Genomic DNA, 19,930 nt, shown 5'->3' on the forward strand with positions numbered 1-19,930 from the left:
AGAGCATCATTAAATCAACAAGTACTAGGTTTTACAGTTGTTGAATTAAAGGGTGAGCCCATCGGACAAAGACAATATTTTTATTTTTAATAAATAAAGACAATCTTTATAACTATAAAGAGAAGTTAAGATAATATTTTTAATTTTTAATAAATACATAAGACAAAGACTCAGACTTTACCAAATCAAATCATACATTTTTTAATTGAAGAACAAAATAGAATAAAAAAACAATTTTTCTAATTGAAGATAGAACAAAAATTTACTTCTATTGTTGAAAATAAATCAAATGAAAATCAAATAAAACAATTAAACCCTATATGTATCATCAAAGGGTCAAGTGAGAATGTAAAAATTCTCATTAAATATTTATACTAGAAGTTATAACTTTTATGAGGAAATTTTAATTTCTGGCTTCTTTTTAAAAACTGAAATGATTTCCTCACATCTATTAGAAATCTAAAACTTCGAGAGTCAAATATTTTATTTATTCTTGGCGTGATAAGATATATAATCATATTATAAGAGATAAAAAAATATAATTATTAAAAGAGAGACCTAAATCGGTGAAGATATAGATAATAATTTATCAGAAGAGGTAAAGTTGGGTCTGTGCGTAAATGATTGGTGAAGTTTTAAACAATTGTGGAAAGCCATAAAGGCCGTTATCTTTAAGGCCCACAAATTTGTTTTTCTGTACGTAATCATTGTTCCATGGTCTGTGGTGGGTTCTGCACTAGGAACTTGGACTTTTGCTTAAAATGGATTTTCCAATGGCATCAAACAGGTACGAATCTTGTCGGATTTAGAAAATTTTTAAATAATGTCATAACTAAAGGAAAAGTTAAATAAGAACGAAAATAGTTTAAATTTTAATTTTTTAAATAAAGTTTTAAATTATAAAAATTTTTTATGTAATATTTAAATATTAATATATAAATTATTTTATGATAAATTTATTTTGACGTAAAACTTTTGATTTCACTTTTTATAAAAGTAAAAAAATTAATGAATTTATTAATATAATTAATTATATAAAACTTTAGTATAAATAATATAACAAAAAAAATTTAGACATTTCAGAAAATTATTGGTGTTATATGACACCACTTCTCTTCATGTTGGTCCACCAATAATATTAATTAATACAGAACAGAAGAATTGACTTTTTTTTTCTTGTCTCTTTCTTTGGACTGTGTTTGTCTATTCAGTGATGTGCCAGTCTCTAACTTGTAGGTCTTGGCTAATTATTGAATTCGATTCGATTCCAACTTATTCGGTTTTGAATAGTGATTGTGATTATGACTCTTACCCAAATGCATACATAAGTCAAGAAAAATATTTACGAGAGAAAAATCAAAGTCCTTTGAGGGAACACTCTATTGACTAAAAGTTTAAGATTTTTTTTAAAAATTCAAAATTAAATATTGAAAAATAAATTAAAAGATGATGAGATCATCAGATAATGAGAAGAAATTTGAAAATGACATAAAAAAATTCCACTCCAGTCTACAGAAAAAGCTGATAATCATGTTTTTGGAGTTTTCCCCCTTTCTTCATTTTAAAGAGCATTTGGAATTTTGGACCGTGTGGAGTTTTGGAGCTTTCCTGTTTCTGTATTCTTCTTTCAGTAATTCACCGGCACATTGTTCTAAAAAGAATCGTAACATTATCACTAAAAATTATTTATTTATTTGTTTATTTTTGGACTCTAATTACAATAAGATGCCCTTTTTATCTCTACCTCTGCTCACGACGAAGAATCCTAAGAGGCTAGGATTCTTGACCAATAATTTAAAAAGGATAAAATATTTGAACATTTTTAAGTATTTTAAATTTTAATTAAAATTTTAAGTTTATTTAATATTTATTAAATTTTAAAATAAATATTTTATTTTAAAAATGTAAATACTATTAATAGAGATTATAAAAGATTAAATATTATATTGTTATAAATTAAAAAAAATAATTATTATATTCTTTTAAAAAAATAAAAAAAAAATAAATAGCATTCAACTCTTCGAGAAAGGAGAGCACCGAGAAGGGAGCATGGATCTCCCTCGAAAAGCATACTACTCTTTTTCTTAAATTAATAAAAAAATTAATAAAAATTATATAAAAAATGATAATTTCATCAAACTAATGAAAATTTCAACAGTTGATCAATGACAAAGAATCCTAAGAGGTTAGGATTCTTGACCAATAATTTAAAAAGGATAAAATACTTGAACACTTTAAGTATTTTAAATTTTAATTGAAATTTAAAGTTGATTCAATAGTTATTAATTTTTAAAATAAATATTTTATTTGAAGAGTATAAATACTATTAATAGTAGAGATTATAAAAAATTAAAATATTATCTTTTATAAATAAATAATAATTATTATTATATTAAAAAAATAAAAAAAGAGAGCATTCAACTCCTCGAGAAAGGAGAGCACCAAGAAGGGAGCATGGATCTCTCTCGAAAAGCATACTACTCTTCTTCTTAAATTAATAAAAATTATATAATAATTTTAAAAATTATTAAAAAAATTATCATTTCATCATATTAATGAAAATTTCAACGGTTGACTAACGACCGAATCAATTTATTTAACAAAAAATATTTTTTAGATAAAATGTTCATTTCAAAAATCAATAGACCCATTTAAAATTTTTGTTAAAATTTGAAAAGTTGAGGGTATTTTACCTATTTTAAAAATATATTTTTAAACAAATAAATATAGATCTAAAAAGTCAGATGGGAATATTTTATTTAATAATTTTGTTATTATAATCTTGTAATTATACACTTTATATAATTATATTTAAATAATTACAAAAAAGTATGCTTCACGTATTTAAAAAAAAACTACTTGTTTACGTGCACGACACCTGTACTGGGTTACCGTAAAGTCTAGAAGAATGTATATCAAAACTTGACGCCCGCTAATTGGGCCAGCTGAATTTGGATGACCTTGTCTCATTTCCTCCTATATGAATGACATAAAAAATAAATAAAACAAAAATTTTATGAATAATTAGATAATCCTAGTAATCTTTTTCTTACATAAACATAATTATTGAGTGCATGGGCCTGGGGCTGCTGCAGGGTGGCCGCATCCCAGATCAAGGATCCAGCTTTTCTGATTGACCAAAAGCTGAAAAGCCTATCCTTTTCCTTTCATCATATGATCAGTGCTTATTATAGTAAATAACGTAATAAAAAGAAAGTTGATCAACTTTTGGCTCACATGTTTATTACCATAAGTTTCCGTATACAATATGCTTACCCATCAGCCAAGCATCCGTGAATAAAAAGTAGCAAGTGGCAATTCAAACAACCGAATCTAAATGGTTCCTAGTGCTACCATGGCTTCTTTACTCCTGCGAAAGCGCAACAGTTACGAGCGAAAATTTTGTCAGGTCAGTCCTTTACTGGCAGATCTTTCCCTCTACAAAGTACAAGACTAAAAACTCAAACCGACAGAGCCTTGCTGTCTTCGTCCAGGATTCAGTCGTGTCAGATATGGTGGCCTACGCCAACCGAAGAACCTCTGTTATTCTCTCCAAGGACAAGGAGTATGTTTTCTTTTCTGTACTAGTCAACTTTGTTCAATCTTATTTGTCAATTTACGATTCAAAATGTATATACGGTAAGATAAAAGTTTGGCTTATGACTTATCTCTGATTTCGGAATCATGGTGGTATTGATTATCAGTGATGAGCGTTGACCTTTCTTCCCTTCGCTTTGCTAATTGCTGTTGCGCCTACTCATAGTTATTGGATTTTGGTTTTTGTTACTTGTACTTGCTTTGAAATTGAATTGATATTTCCATTATAATGATTGGATTGCAGGAGGTAGATAAACTGTACCGAAGGAAAATCGATACCTACAAGTAGCCTTTTTGCAATTAATATAGTAAAGCTAAAGGAACGTACAAATTAAAGCAAAATGGATCGAGAAAATAAAGTACCGAATTATAATTATAATGATAATGATGAAGCGCATGATATCGAGAGCGATGGGAAGGACGTTGACGTATACAGTGAACCTCTGTTGGTTAAGAGGCGGAACACCACCTCCCAGATTGCGATTGTGGGTGCCAACGTTTGCCCCATCGAGAGCCTTGATTATGAGTAAGCACCCTTCTGTATATATTTAACTCCTCATCGTTCCTATTTGATCTTCCCTTTGTCTTATGATTTCTCCACTTTTTTATTTTATTAATTAATTAGACCCGAAGTTTCTCTGTTGTCACAATAATCAATGACTCAACTATGTGCCCCTTGGTCTTCGAAGAAGTGTTCTTTGATATGATTGCCTGCAATTCTACATATTTTTAGACATTTCAACATGCTTTTTATTTTGCTTCTGTGTTGGTTTTGTATGCTACTTCTCCACATTAACACGGCTGTTTTCCTAACGTAGAGATCAATGACAAACTGTTTTCTAATATTCAGTTTCAGCTATAACAGAGAAATTCACCATTACTGTTTTCGCAACTAGCTTTCTGCTACTTGAAGGACAAAAAAAAGGCAAAAAATGCATCTAATCAGAATTGTAATTGTAATTTCTTTTCTGAGAAAAAAATGTATACTTGTATATAGAATAGTTATGTTAGAATTGTTTCCCAATTTTAGTCAATTCATTCATGTTTGATTCAATTATGGTTTTTCTTTCCACCATTTACTTTTACATGTTTGCTACTTAGTAAACAGCAAAGCAATTAGCCTTAGCTACCGACCTGTCTCTTATTTTTTGTGTATAACAGGATTGCAGAAAATGAGTTATTCAAGCAGGATTGGCGGTCAAGGAAGAAGATCCAAATATTTCAGTATCTTCTGCTTAAGTGGGCATTTGCACTTATTGTAGGGCTAGGCACTGGACTAGTTGGCATTTTTAACAATATAGCAGTTGAGAATATTGCTGGCTTCAAGCTGCTGCTGACCACGAAACTCATGCTGAGGCACAAGTAAGCTCTTCAACTGCCTGCAACGTTTAAATTTCTCACAGTTACACAGCCTGAACTCCCTTCCTCAATGTGGATTGCTAATGCTATCTTGTAATCATGTTCTGCTTATATCACTGAATAAGGAGTACTGATAGCTAGTGGGCATTCATTTCACAGCTCAGAGTGCTTTCTACTTGGGCACGTAAAGTTTTTACATTTTTTTGTCAGGCAGATTCCTACCTACAAATGATCAAAAATAATTCAAAGAAACAGTAGACTTTCTACTTTTGCAATTTTCAGTTCTGGTTGCATACCTCAGCATTGTTTGTTTGAGTGCAGATACACATGCAAAAGTAAAATCCTCATATTATTAAATGTTAGAAAAGTGCCACACTAACTAAGGTGAAAACTTGTTTTTGTTTCACCAATAAAACTGCTGTACTTAGTGCCACTTGGCTCACTTCCTCTTCATTTAGCTAAACATTAACTTACTCCGTCACTTCTCAATGCTGAGACATATTGTATGCTGTTATATCCTATAATTATTGTAAGTGGTAAATATGGTCTGATGATCTTGACACTTCTAATTAAAAGACTGTCAACAGTGATTATCTTTTCAACATTTAGTAGTTGAACCAGTGGATTAGTGTAGTTAGTTACTGGTGGATTAACGTTCAAGAGAACATCAGTTTGTCATTTACTGAGGCCAAATCTTGTAAATCTTTAGGTCTCTTCTCAATGGAAGTAGATAATTGGAACTTCGTCTTTAGTAAGACTGAAAAAGAGGTCAAAAAGGAGAAAGCAAACAAAGGTTCCTCAAATGTACCCAGCAAAACAACACTAAGAACAATTTTTGTTTTTTGAAAAACAACACTAAGAACAATTAATGGTGTAGACTTCATTAATACTTTAAATTCAAGTGAATAAACTTAATTAAGGCCTGAATGTCATGTGTATCGTTGAATATAGATTGGATATAAGACAATCTAGCTAATAATGCGGCACTATCAAAGTGGTTTAGTTTTTAGACAATTAAACTTGGCTGTCATGAGGAGTGGTTGGATATTAGCAGAGATTGGTGGCTAGAAATGTGAGACTTTTTAGTAAGATGGGGTTGTAATTATTGTTCTCTAGAAAATTCAACTGAGAAAAGGTATTACAAAGAGGTTTGATAATATCATTGATAGTTCATGTTGAAGTGGTTCACAGAAATTGGGCCACCTTAGATGAGTATTTATTATGACAATTTTTGGGTGTGTGTTGACAAATGAGGAAATACTTTTATAACTCAAGGTTTTTATTAGTAGATTTAGAAAGCATATGCAGAATCCAAGTTAAAACCAAAATACATGTACCTGAGTTTGAGAAGGTATCTGAAACTGATCATTTCCACTTCATGGATGGTTTCTGTGGTTTAGTGTTAACGCTGCAACTGCAGTCAAGAAGTTGGCATAGATGGATGGATTTAGCCATTACAGTAGTGGTGCTGATGCACGGAGCTTGTAGAACTGGCAGCAAGTAGTGTCAAAGCTGTGACTGCAGTCAAGAAGTAGGAGTAGATGAATGAATTTAGCGAAACCTTGGAAAAAAATGCTCAATGCAGATCTCCATTATTTTTCTTCTGTAACCTTTTTCATGTTTCAGTTCAATCTGTTTAGAAGATATATACTTCAACAGCTGTTTCAGATTGTCATGCCTTTGGGATATTCTATTATGCCCTCGTGAAATAACTCAGAAATGATATTGATTCAGTGCAGATATTACAAGGCTTTTGTAGCATATGCTGGCTGCAATTTGGGTCTGGCAGCAGCGGCAGCAGCTCTTTGTGCTTTCATTGCTCCAGCAGCGGCAGGTTCTGGTATTCCTGAAGTGAAAGCCTATCTCAATGGTGTGGATGCTCATTCAATTCTGGCTCCAAGTACTCTCTTTGTAAAGGTGAATGACATCAGCACTTTTCTCTCTCTCCATGAAAAATAAAAGTATGCATGTATGGAAGTGTAAACCAACATTTAACAAGGTTCTATTTGCCAGTATCTTTACCCTATTTGTGCTCTTGGACTAGTTTGCCCTTTTTGCATGTCTAGTTACTTACAATAACATATATGATTACATATCAACTGTCTTCTCTAGTCATGTAAACATAGTCTGGGAATGTACGGCATACAACTTCAATATTTTGTCTATTGATTGAACTTGTTTTCTGTCTGATTGCAATCCTAATTTTTTTTTCCTTATTTCATGTCTGGCAGATTTTTGGTTCAGTTCTTGGTGTATCTGCTGGATTTGTCGTTGGCAAAGAAGGGCCTATGGTTCACACAGGTGCTTGCATAGCTTCTTTAATTGGGCAAGGAGGTTCCCGCAAATACCATTTGACTTGGAGATGGCTAAGATATTTTAAAAATGATCGCGACAGGCGAGACTTGATAACTTGTGGAGCTGCTGCTGGTGTGGCTGCTGCCTTTCGTGCTCCAGTTGGTGGTGTCCTCTTTGCCCTTGAAGAGGCAGCTTCATGGTACCCCCTATTCTTCCTCCCACAAGACGAGCTTTATCTGTCCCTCTCCTCCCTCTCTTTCTTTTATCCTTTCCCCTGTCTTGTCTTGCATAGTCTCTTAAATGCTGGTAAATTTTTACGCATGGCCTGACAGATATCATCAACTTTACTAGGAAAATTTTTCTGCATGCTTATCCAGGCTGTAACCTTTTCTAGTTTTATTTATCATATGGTAAAACTTGAAATACTTGGTATCCACTAAATGAGGTAAGGAAACCTGATACTGTAATCATTTTGCAGAACTTTTGGGAAGCCTGATATGAGATGGTATGTTGTGGTTGGAACCAGAAAAAGCATGAAGAACAATGATGATTGAAATGTTGCTTGAATGTTTCATGACTTCATCCTGATTTGTTGATGTTTAGTCGACATATTGCATTAGCCATTTAGGAAAGGACGTATTCTGTCTTATATGTATTTTTCCTTTGCAAATCTACAGGTGGAGGAGTGCTCTTCTTTGGCGAACCTTTTTCACAACAGCAATAGTTGCTATAGTTTTGAGAGCTTTCATACAATTATGCTCTACTGGAAGTTGTGGGTTGTTTGGGGAAGGAGGACTGATTATGTATGATGTCAGTGCAGCCAAAGTTACTTATAGCGCTGCAGATATACTGGCTGTGATACTTCTTGGGACCATTGGAGGCATTTTTGGAAGCCTATATAACTATCTCGTGGATAAGGTCCTTCGCACCTACAGCATCATTAATGAGTACGCACCACATTCAATCTCGGAAATTTCATGTATAAGTTGTTACCAGTAATGTTGTTGTTAATAACATGACAGCATGAAGAATCTTTGCTTGCTAATTATCACAGTTTTGCTTCTCATCCTTTTCCAAAAGCAACTTACTAGCTGTCCTCCCTCATTTGACAGCCCTGTATATGTGCTTTAATTTGATTAACACACTGATAAAAGTTCTACAGTAGCAGTTATTAGTGGATCAAGTTTTATCCTTTTGTTCCATTTGATGATAAATCCTAAAACCTAGTGGTTCTCCTGTTTCTGCAGAAGAGGAGCTGCTTTCAAGATCTTACTCGTTATTAGCATCTCCCTATTAACATCAATCTCTTCTTACGGCTTGCCGTGGTTAGCTACGTGCATCCCCTGCCCCACTGATGTGTCTGTGAGCTGCCCTAACACTGATGTATCTGGCAACTACAAAAGCTTTCAGTGTCCATCAGGTCATTACAATGACCTGGCCTCCCTCTTTCTAAACACTAATGATGATGCTATTCGCAACCTATTGAGTACCAGTACAGTGAAAGAATTTCATATCTCCTCTCTCTTCATCTTCTTCGGTGCTGTTTACTGCCTTGGCATTATCACGTATGGCATAGCTGTCCCCTCTGGGCTCTTCATCCCTGTCATATTGGCTGGAGCTTGCTATGGTCGCCTTGTTGGTAGACTATTTACATCAATCTCTAAACTTGATGTTGGTCTCTTTGCCGTCCTTGGGGCAGCTTCCTTTCTTGGTGGCACTATGAGAATGACAGTTTCCCTGTGTGTTATACTGCTTGAGCTCACTAATGATTTATTGCTACTTCCTCTTGTCATGTTGGTTCTCCTAATCTCAAAAACTGTGGCCGATGTTTTCAACAAGGGTGTCTATGACCAAATAGTAAAACTAAAAGGATTGCCTTACATGGAGGCTCATGCAGAACCTTACATGAAACATTTAGTTGCTCGGGATGTTGTTTCTGGTCCATTGATCACCTTTTCTGGTATTGAAAAGGTGGGAAATATATTACATGCTTTGAGAACTACCGGGCACAACGGGTTCCCTGTGATTGATGAACCACCTTTTTCAGATGCACCCGCATTGTGTGGGCTTGTTCTAAGGTCTCATTTGCTTGTTTTGCTCAAGGGAAAGATTTTTTCAAGGGATATGGTACCTGCAGGGGATGAGATATTGCATAGATTTGCTGCATTTGATTTTGCCAAGGCAGGTTCAGGAAAGGGAATCAAAGTAGAGGATCTAGACATTGAACAGGAGGAAATGGACATGTATGTTGATCTCCATCCTATCACCAATGCATCACCATACACAGTGGTTGAAACCATGTCACTTGCCAAAGCAGCAGTTCTCTTTCGTCAACTCGGTCTCCGGCACATGTGTGTTGTACCAAAGAGTCAGGGGGTAAGTCTCTCTTGCTCTCTATCTGTGTGTGTGCATGCACTCATATTTATTTTGTAGAATTCATTATAGTAGGGAATCAAAGGTTTTTAACAAAAAGGCTTGAACACAGGAGTATGGAATGTCAACTCCTAGAACTAATTAGCAGCTTTTTCTCTTATATTTGTAGAGATCTATGCAGGCGAATCTTTTTCTTCTTTTTCCTATGAATATAATGGAGGCAACGAAATCCTCTAAAAATTTGGAAATACATGTCTTAACTACACCTTCTTTATGTGCTAAATGCAGAGGCCTCCAATTGTTGGAATTCTGACACGGCATGACTTCATGCCAGAGCATGTTTTGGGACTGTACCCCCACATCAGGCTTCGGAAGTGATGCTTGTGATCAATGTTTCCTGTTTGGTTCCTTTAATTCTTTGTTAAGGTCAAGTTGCTGTTTGGCCTTATTGTTGAAAGTGAAATCTTTTGAACTATATGTCTAAACTTGGTTGGAAGCAAAGACATTCAGGAAGAGGAGGACTCTTCCAAGCATCCATAGCTGGCAACAGATGACACCATAATGAAAATGGCTGAAGAGCTATTTTGTGGATCATCTCGGGACAGACATATTTGAAGCACATCTGAAAAGCTATATGGATGTGAATCAAATGATAATGATTTCAGAAAGATTCATTTTCCTTCAAATATAATATCTTCTTCATTTTTTTTCCTCCCCTGTATTGTGTATGTCTGATCTACATATTGTAGAGTTGTAAGTCATAGGAATTGAACTAAATTGCCATGAAAATAGATTGTTGGTGTGAAGATAGTTTAATTGCAAAAAGAAAGGAGGCTTTGCAGTAAGCATGGTGGATGATGAATTTGTTTTATCTTAATTCCTTCTTCGGTTTGCAACCATAGCTCAACAAATATTTTTTTGTCTTTTTCAATACATTTGAACTCTATTTATTGAAAAAAAAAAAAGAGCAAAAAATTATTATCTTTGGAGTGTTACTTTAGAAATAACCAAAGTAAGAATCAAAAGCATGTAAGATAACTTCTTAAATTATTTAAAAAAGTTTAAATAAATTTTTATTCTTTTATTATATTTAATTAAGTCTATATATTTTTATTTTTTTTATTAAATAAGTTTTTGTAATTAATGATGAACTAATTATCATTAATCAAAATATTACTTATCATTTATATGCACATGATACTAACATGACATGTAGAAGGTGAAAAATGTCACATAATTTTATTATTATGTTAAATTAATTTAAATTTTTAAAAAAAATATTATGCCAATATTATGTAATATGCGGTATTGCTCAACCCCAATTCTTGCACTGAAATATGAAATTACTAAAATCCAAATGCTGTGTCCGATTTATTTCATTTGATTACTCATGCTCCTCCTAACAAAAATTAAAAGAGCACTGTACCACCAAACTTATTTGGTGCTGGTATCAAATATATATGTTGTGCTTCTATTCACCTTAGAGGAACAATTTCAATGCTTTCAACTCAAGAGACGTGCTTATTAGGTGAAAAAAGACATTCACTTATATTATCAAGATTTACTTTATTTTTTATTAATGTAAGATCTATAATATTTTACTCCACTTAAATTGTGCAATATCTACATTGTATTAGCTTTTTAATTATAAAAAAGAGAGACCTATCTTAGTATTGACCTACTTTAATTTTAATATCTCTTATGAAAGATATTACAGTGAAAAATTTAGATAGATTTTGATACTATTTGTTACTGTTTATATTTCTAATTTAAATCACAACACATATAAAAAAAAATTCAAAGCTGGATCCACATTTGGTCACGTTGTGGTTTTATTAAGTAGCCACATGACAAGTTGTGAAAATAATGAAAAAGACAACTGTTGCGGGTCTTTGGTCTTTCCAAAATGACTAATAGAATTCATTTGGTCAAAATTTAAAATAAAAATAAAAGTGATTAAAAAAATACAAGAAGAAATTCAATGGTGTCAATGACAAGTCATAGATAAATTTGACTGACCTCAAAGAATAGCTTGTCATAAGCTCACAGCTCCCCGTACGGCTTACCTAATTTGTGTTTTGAAATGGCTTTTGGCTTTTGTTTATTTGACTTGAGGTATAGAGTCTTCTTTGCCATTGTCATCATTGCGTTCGTGTTTTGATATTACATTTTTCCTTTAGCCTCTTTTGGCCTTTTACATCTTTCTCTCCTTTCTTCCAGCTTGCATTATTTTTTTCCATTTTTGTGTGTTGTTGCTGCTGATCAATCCGTGCTTCTATGGTAATATGAAAATTTGTCTTCAAACATTATAATCATCCAAAACTAATAAAAAATATAAAAATCAAAAATCAAATATAATATGAAAATTAGTTAATAAAATTGAAACACCAAAATTTTTTTAAATTATAAATACTTTAAAATAATAATTTTTTATTTATTATTAATATTATTATTTATAGTTTTTTTATTTAAATTTATTCTTTCTTATTATTATTATTATTATCATTATTTACAAAATTTTTATACTAAATATCCTTAATCTGTAGTATTACAATTCCAAACAGAAACAAATGATATCTTTGATATAAAGTGTTATAGTATTAAGCATAATGCTTAATATCCTTTATCTATGTTAATACAGTTCAAATCATTATGCTTGATATCCTTTATCTGAGGTGCTACAATTCCAATTATAAGGCTTGATATCCTTGATTTGTCGTGATATCTACTTAATATCCACTGCTTAATTATATATTTGATTTGTAATACTATAATTCAAAGCATAATGTCCCACATCCTTCATCTTAGGTCCTATGGTACCAAGCATGATAGATTATATCCTTGCTATGTTGTGATATCTACTTAATATCCACTAAATATCCTTTATATGTAATACTACATTTCTAAATATACTAGATGATATCTTTGATATACAGTGTTATAATACCAAGTATAAAAAGCTCAAGAAATGAAAAGACAATTAAAATATGAAACAAAATAACAACAAACATTATAATCATATCAAAATAATAAAATAAATAAAATATAAAATATAATATGAAGTTTTATTAATAAAATTAAAACACCAAGAAATTTTTTTAACAAATTATCCATACTTTAAAATAATTATCTTTGATTTTTAATTCCTATTATTATTTATAACTTTTTAAAAATTATAATTCTTCTTTCTTACTATTATTATCATTATTTACAATATTTTTCTACTAAATATCCTTAATCTATAGTGCTACAATTCTAAGCATAATAAATGATATATTTGATATAAGGTGTTATGGTACCAAGCATAATGTTTGATATCAAGCACTTCCAAGCTTGATGCATGATATTATTGATTTGGGTTTTGTGGCGTCAAGCATAATGCTTGATATCCTTGATATGGGTATTACAATTCCAAGCATAATAGATGATATTTTTTATACTACTTAATTATATCATTGATTTGTAATACTATAATTCCAAGCATAATGTCTAATATTCTTAATTTGGGGTCTTATGATACCAAGCATAATGGTTGATATCCTTTATGTCAAACCCTACTTTGTAAAATAATTATAATGTCATTCACATGCTCAATAGAATGTTTGTATATTTAGGAAGTTCGAGAAATCGTTAAAAGACGATATTGCCCCTAATGGTATCATTAAGTCGATTAAGCCTCGAACTAATTCAAATAGGAATTTTAAGGTGAAATTAAGAGTTTCACAGTTCAGGGTTGACTCAAAATGGTAATTAGGAGTTCAAGGATCAATTCGGAGTCAAACCGGAATTTTCATTATCTAGGGGCAAAATTGTAATTTTTCCATCCGCAGATAAAATTTGAGATTTTGAGAGAATTTAGATCACATTTGACAAATTGGAGAATGGTATGAGTATAAGGGATGAAAAATATGTCTATGGGCAATTTTTCAGTTTTTGGGGTAAAAATGTAATTTTTCACTTTACGTAAGCAAAAGTGTAATTTTTAAAAATTTACTTCACCAAAACTTTGGAAAAGTCTAGAAATTTCATGGAAGATATGGATAAGTGAAGAGGATTGAGTGGTAGAAAAAGAAAGTAAAAAAGATGGCTAGAAAAAAATAAAATAATAAAATATTCAAAAGGTAAATAAAATAATAATATTTTATTAAGCCTATTAAAAGGCTTGAAAATTCCAGAATTCTTCATTGGGATGGTCAGCCAAAACCAGCAGGAGAGAGAGAGAAATAAGAACAAACCCTAGAGTGAGAAAATTCAAAGAAAAAATGTGATTTTTCAAGGAATCAAGTGTTTAAAGGTATGATTTTTCAAGCTTAGCTTAAGATTTATCATTTCCATGCATTTCCCATCATTTTCCATGGTTGAATCATGTGATTTGAGGATGAATTCAATTCTGGAAAAATGGGTTTAGAGAGAGAAACTTGTTAGATTAATTTGATTCTAAGTTATGTTAGTGTTTTAAGTTAGTTTAGCATATTTAGAAACAAAACAAAAAGAAAAGAATTCATTTTCCTCCATTACCATTATTGGCTGAATTTTCTAGGGGAATATTGGCTGATGATCTTGATGTTTATTTGAGGAATTATGATGAATTATGAGTCTAGAAAAATAATGAGAATTTTCAGAGCAAAAATACGAATTTTTACCCATTAGGGGTATTTTCGTAATTTATTATCGGTACTGATAATTTGCACCACACTGAGGGACATTAAGTCAATTTGGGTGCAATTGAAGTATAGAAACTGAAAAAAATTAATTTGGAGTTTAAACGGATGCGTATATCGATTTAATCGGGTAATAGACCGAATTAGGTCCACACCGCATTTAAGCGGTAGTCGAATAAGTTGCATGTCATATCATGCCTATATACCGAGCCTGAATTGATTTTATAATGGTCAAGCATTGATGTGGTGAATTATGTATTGTACATTGTGGATAGGTGGTGAGCAAATTACACTGATAAAAGTACAGAAATTGTGCTTGAAGACTGGGATTAGGAGTACATCGACTCCTAGAACTGTGAGTGAACAATTTATCGTCTTAAATATCTAGAGTAATTATACTTGTTTGATACTTTTATTGAATGGTGAGTTTAAATTATAAAATATTATGTTTTCCAATTAAAATGTTTTTTAATAAAAATGAGATTTATACTGGTTTTGAAATCAAATATTGTTTTGGGAAAATTGAGTATATGGAGACTGTGTTGAAATTTATGATTTTATATGTTATTGAAATTGTGGCTTATGACACTATGGTAGCATGATGGCTAAATTGGTTGACATGAAATATATGAATAGTTTTTGATTGGTCTCGATAGACTGGATTAAATTTTATTCGCCATATTATGCTACTGAAATTTTTATGGGTCTGGTGGTATGTTAAACGGTCACTGCAGTGGTGGGGGTTTTCGTGGACTGCCTATGAGAGGGGCACGGTAACTCAATTATATACTTACCTCCGGGGGGAGATGTTGGGTGAAGTATCTCCTGAGGTATGATTTGAGTGCACCTCACGTTCGGGCTACCACGTGAGAGTGAGACTCAGCCAACGCTAAGGAACGGCTGTGTGTCAGATGTGAAAACATGTTTATGGGTATGGGTCATTGAATGGCCTTGGCGGTCTCAGTGGGATACCTTGACGAAGGTACCCGCGAGAATGATTCTGGCAGGGGCCAAGTTTAAGAAATTCATAAGCCAATAAATTTTGATGAAAAGAAATTATTTGGTATAGATTGAAACGAATTTTGTGTTATCAACATTATTGAGATATAATGTTTTTATATTGTCTCCATCTACTCGGCTTTAGATGCTTTTGATGGTAATTGTTTACTCACTAGGATTATTTAATCTCACCCCTCTTCCTATCCATTTTTCAAGCTCAGGACAGTTTGTTGATAGTTGATTAAGACGATAATTAATCTCGGAGTTGCATCATAGGAAGTAAGGGTTCGTAGCTCTACACCTTCTTGGTTAGTTGGGGGCCCACGTGTCGCTGTAAACGAAATTTCATACTTTAATTATCTTTATTACTATATAAAAAAAATTTATTTTACTCTTACGCTACAAAAGTTATTTTAGGAAGGCTTTGAAAATATTATGTTTTAAGAAAATAGAATATTTTATTTAATATTTTTATTATATTCAAATAGTTATAATTTTACTTTAAACGAATGTTTTAGACTTCAAAATTTAATTTAAATCATGAAATATGTGTTTTCACTTACATATTACATTTTTACGGATTTCGAAATTTAAAAAAAAATGACGAAAATGCCCCTGTGAGCTAGAAAATAATATTTTATTGTTTTGAGTTGGAAATGACTTATGATTTTTTTGAAATGTGAGATTTAATAATTGTCGCTCATTGGGGAGATGTAGAAGCTGATGCTAAGCCTTGCGGGGTTTCGATCGGCATTCGGGGTCATGAGTGCCTATCGGGATGTCGCGGCGGTTGTCACGGGCTCGATGGGAGTTCCGGGTCGTGACACTTTATCTGAAGTATAATAAATGATATCATTAATATTGCTTAATTATATCCTGTAAGCCCAAAGCCTAGGAAATGAAGAGATAATTAAAAAATAAAAAATAAAAAATAATAGCAAATATTATAATCATCCCAAAATAATAAAAATTAAAAAATAAATATGAAAATTTGTTAATAAAATTGAAACACTAAGAATTTTTTTAAAAAAATTATCAATAATTTAAGATAATCATCTTTGATTTATTGTTACCATTATTATTTATAATTTTTTAAATTTAAAATTATTCTTTCTTATTGTTATTGTCATTATTTACAAGATTTTTCTATTAAATATCCTTGATCTGTAGTGCTATAATTCCAAACATAATAGATGATATCATTGATATAGGGTGTTACGGTACCAAGCATAATGCTTGATATCTTTGATCTATTGTGATACAGTTCAAATAATTATACTCGATATCCTTGATCTGTAGTGTTAAGCTTCTAAGTCTAATACTTGATTTTTTTATCCAGTGTCTTATGGTGTTAAGCATAATGCTTGATATCTTTGATCTGGGGTACTACAGTTCTAAGTATAATAGATGATATCCTTGATATTACTTAATTATATCCATGATTTGTATTGCTATATTTTCAAACATAATGCTTAATATCATTGATTTGAGGTGCTACAGTGCCAATTATAACTCTTGATATCCTTGATATGTCATGATATTTATTAAATATTCTTCATGTATAGTGTTACAATTTTAAGCATAATAGATGATATTCTTAATATAGGGTGTTATGATACCAAGTATAATGCTTGATATCTTTCATTAATTGTGATACAATTCAAATCATTATATTTGTTATCCTTAATATGTAGTGCTATGTGATTTAAAAAAAAAATTGTAGTGCTATGCTTCAAAGTATAATATTTGATATATTTGATAAAAATCATACATCAACTACTTTATCATATATTTGAATGTGTACAAAATCTATATTAGATTATAACAAGTTCGAACTATCACAACATGTAGTTTTGTATCTGTGTGCAACACACGGGTACATTTCTAGTGTCTTAATAGAATAACATCTAACTCATCAAATCTCTTATTAAGATGAGATCCATTACATCACACTTGCAGTTTCTTCTACATTTTCCCTCTTTTGAATTTTGGACCTTTCCCAAATTTCTTATTCTCCTTTTATTTTTTATTTTTTAAATATCTTCAAATAAAAATAATATAATGACCCAAGAAAAAACATTATTAAACATTTACATTTAAACAATGAATTATTTAAAAAATAAAAAAAAAATTTCAAATTCAATTGGAAAAAACAAAAAGAAAGAGGAACAAGGAAGAATAATATAGTTATTAAAAGAGAGAAAGAAGTAAAATGAAAATTTGAATTTCTTCTATTATTCATATTTGTTTTGTCATGCTTCATTTTCACTTTTTATGTTTCCGTTCTTTTAGATAATTAAAAAAAATAGAATTTAGAAAAACTTTTAAAAAGTAGCTAATGATAAAGTTTGATGAACAAATTTGCATCTTTCAAAATAAAAATGAACATATATTTAGAGCTTTATATGAATTTTTTTTAGAAATGTTTTCGACATTTTTCTTTATTAGTTTCTTTTGTTTTCTTTAAATATTTTCAAAGAAATACTTTCAAAAAAATTATGATTTAAATTTATGTTTAAAAACATGTTTACAAGCACACATATTTGATCTAGATATTTGAATTTTTAATTTGACTAAAATGTTTTAGATTTTTGGTAAAAGAAAGAAAGGGGAAAAGGAGGAAGAAAAGGAGAATAAAATAATAAAAGTATGAAACTTTTTTTATCATTATATATTTTTCTTTATTTTTCTTTTCCTTATTTATTTTTTCTTAAATATTTTCTTTGAAAATTTTCTAATCTAAAATAATTTGTACAAAAATCATCAAATATAAAAATTCAATTTATATATTAAAAATGAACATATATCAGTGCATACAAAAAATATATCTATTTTAATAAAATAAATTACAGCAATAATATTTTAAATCTATATGATGAAACTTAGTTCCACGACTTCACTTGAATAATCAACTAGTTTCTAAAAATAAAAATCCTATAGTTACTGTAAGGCTCTTAAATTATAGGTTAGAATTATACTTTTATAATTTATTTATGATTTATTAATAAAATAACGGTTAAAATACAGATTATGTCTTTTAATTTACCAAATTATGGATTTATAAGTTATTTTGAGAAAAAGTAAGTAGATTAATATCTTAACTACGGTTAAAATATGAAAATATCTCAAGTTACTAAAAAAAAAGAATATGGTTAATATCTTAAGTACCATTAAAGAATGAAGATATTTCAAGTTACCTTTTTTTTGTATTTAAGATATTAATCAAGTTATTTTTTTCGTAAAAAAAAGTTCAGTTAAAGTATGGAAATATTTCAAGTTATTTTGAAATAATAACTTAAAAAATATCTTAAGTAAGGTTAAAATACGAAGACATCTTAAATTATTTATAATTTAAAATGCTTCGAATCAAAATAATCAAATATAAAAAATTTCAATTTATATTTTTAAAAATAAAAAATGAACATATATTAGTGCATAAGAAAAAAATAGATCTATTTAAAAATTAAAGTATACAAATAATCTTTAAATTTATTTGATGAAATTTAACCCCGCAAAGATGCATAGGTCATTCGTTCGTTTCTGAATAAAAATCATATGGTTACTATAAGACTCTTGACTTATATTTTACAATTATATTTTTGATATTTATAATTTATTTATGATTTATCAATAAAAATAATGGTTAAAGTAGGGGTGACTCAATAACATCAAAATCCTAAAGTAAAATATTCAAATGAATCCTTTATTGAAATTAAGAAATTTTTTTAAGCTTTAAATAATCAAATTTATATTTTTGATTTGACATATTCAAATATTTATTAAGAAGTATAAAAAATATTTAGCTACTATAATTATTTTATATTTTTTAAATGATCAATATAAAATCAACAATCAAAATTTGTAATTCAAATAAATTAACTATCATATAAAATAGATACAATATAATAATATAATATAAACTCTAAATTAAAATAAAAAAATATATTAAAATTAAAATAATAGTATCTAATTGTTGAATGTTTATTATAAATAGTAAATGAAGCTAACGATTTTATAAATATAATAGTATAACAAACTTCATGCATATTTTTTGAAGGAAAATTAAAGTTGAAAGCAAAAAATAGTTAATGAGGGAAGATGAATTCAACCGTGAATATTATAAATTGAAAGAAAAGATAATTAGTTTTATATATAGGAAATAAAATAGTTGTTGAAAATCATTAAGTACATCTTACCGTTAGTTGATTGAAAATAAAAGAAATATGTGAGAAAAAAATAATTATTGAAAATCATTAAATACATATTATTGTTAATTGATTGAAAATAGAAAAAATAGTTGATAATTAATAGTATTGTAAGAATTGGAAAGCGATAAAAAATTGAGTTTATTAAGTACATAATTGGAGAAGTACGAAAATATGTCATTTAATTAATTATTTTTTATTTTTACATATTTTTAATAAAAATGAAATAATTAGTTCAGAATTAATAAGAATGTAGAAGTGAGAAAAAATAAATATTTATTAGATATAAAAGCATAGGTAAATAATTTATTAATTATCTTAATTTTTATATATTTTTAATATAATTAATTATATTATTATAAAAATATAGAGTCTATCTAAATTTAAGACCTAAAGCTTTTGGTTAGGTGGCTTTACCCAATGACTGACCCTGAGTTAAAG

General features: G+C 29.9%; 1 protein-coding gene across 1 annotated transcript; it reads left to right on the forward strand.

Annotated features, from left to right (window-relative positions):
* Nucleotides 1–3,253: 3,253 nt before the first annotated feature.
* On the forward strand, nt 3,254–10,501 carry CLC-C (chloride channel C). Its single transcript, XM_018114038.2, has 9 exons — nt 3,254–3,409; nt 3,495–3,565; nt 3,842–4,123; nt 4,759–4,959; nt 6,696–6,873; nt 7,188–7,450; nt 7,929–8,198; nt 8,499–9,627; nt 9,913–10,501. Exons 3-9 carry the CDS (start codon nt 3,939–3,941, stop codon nt 10,000–10,002), a joined length of 2,316 nt encoding a protein of 771 aa, XP_017969527.2. The 5' UTR covers nt 3,254–3,409; nt 3,495–3,565; nt 3,842–3,938; the 3' UTR covers nt 10,003–10,501.
* Nucleotides 10,502–19,930: the final 9,429 nt, after the last annotated feature.

Source organism: Theobroma cacao, chromosome 1 (genome assembly GCF_053813885.1).
Source record: "Theobroma cacao isolate CCN51 chromosome 1, ASM5381388v1, whole genome shotgun sequence".
NCBI classification, from domain to species: domain Eukaryota; kingdom Viridiplantae; phylum Streptophyta; class Magnoliopsida; order Malvales; family Malvaceae; genus Theobroma; species Theobroma cacao.

What these genes read in the sequence shown, in the direction of transcription:
- CLC-C (XM_018114038.2), top strand. Translation starts at nt 3,939, where the DNA reads ATGGATCGAGAAAATAAAGTACCGAATTATAATTATAATGATAATGAT. An exon ending in ATCGAGAGCCTTGATTATGA is followed by an intron (nt 4,124 to 4,758) that starts GTAAGCACCCTT and finishes TGTGTATAACAG; the next exon opens with GATTGCAGAAAATGAGTTAT. An exon ending in ACCTACAGCATCATTAATGA is followed by an intron (nt 8,199 to 8,498) that starts GTACGCACCACA and finishes CTGTTTCTGCAG; the next exon opens with AAGAGGAGCTGCTTTCAAGA.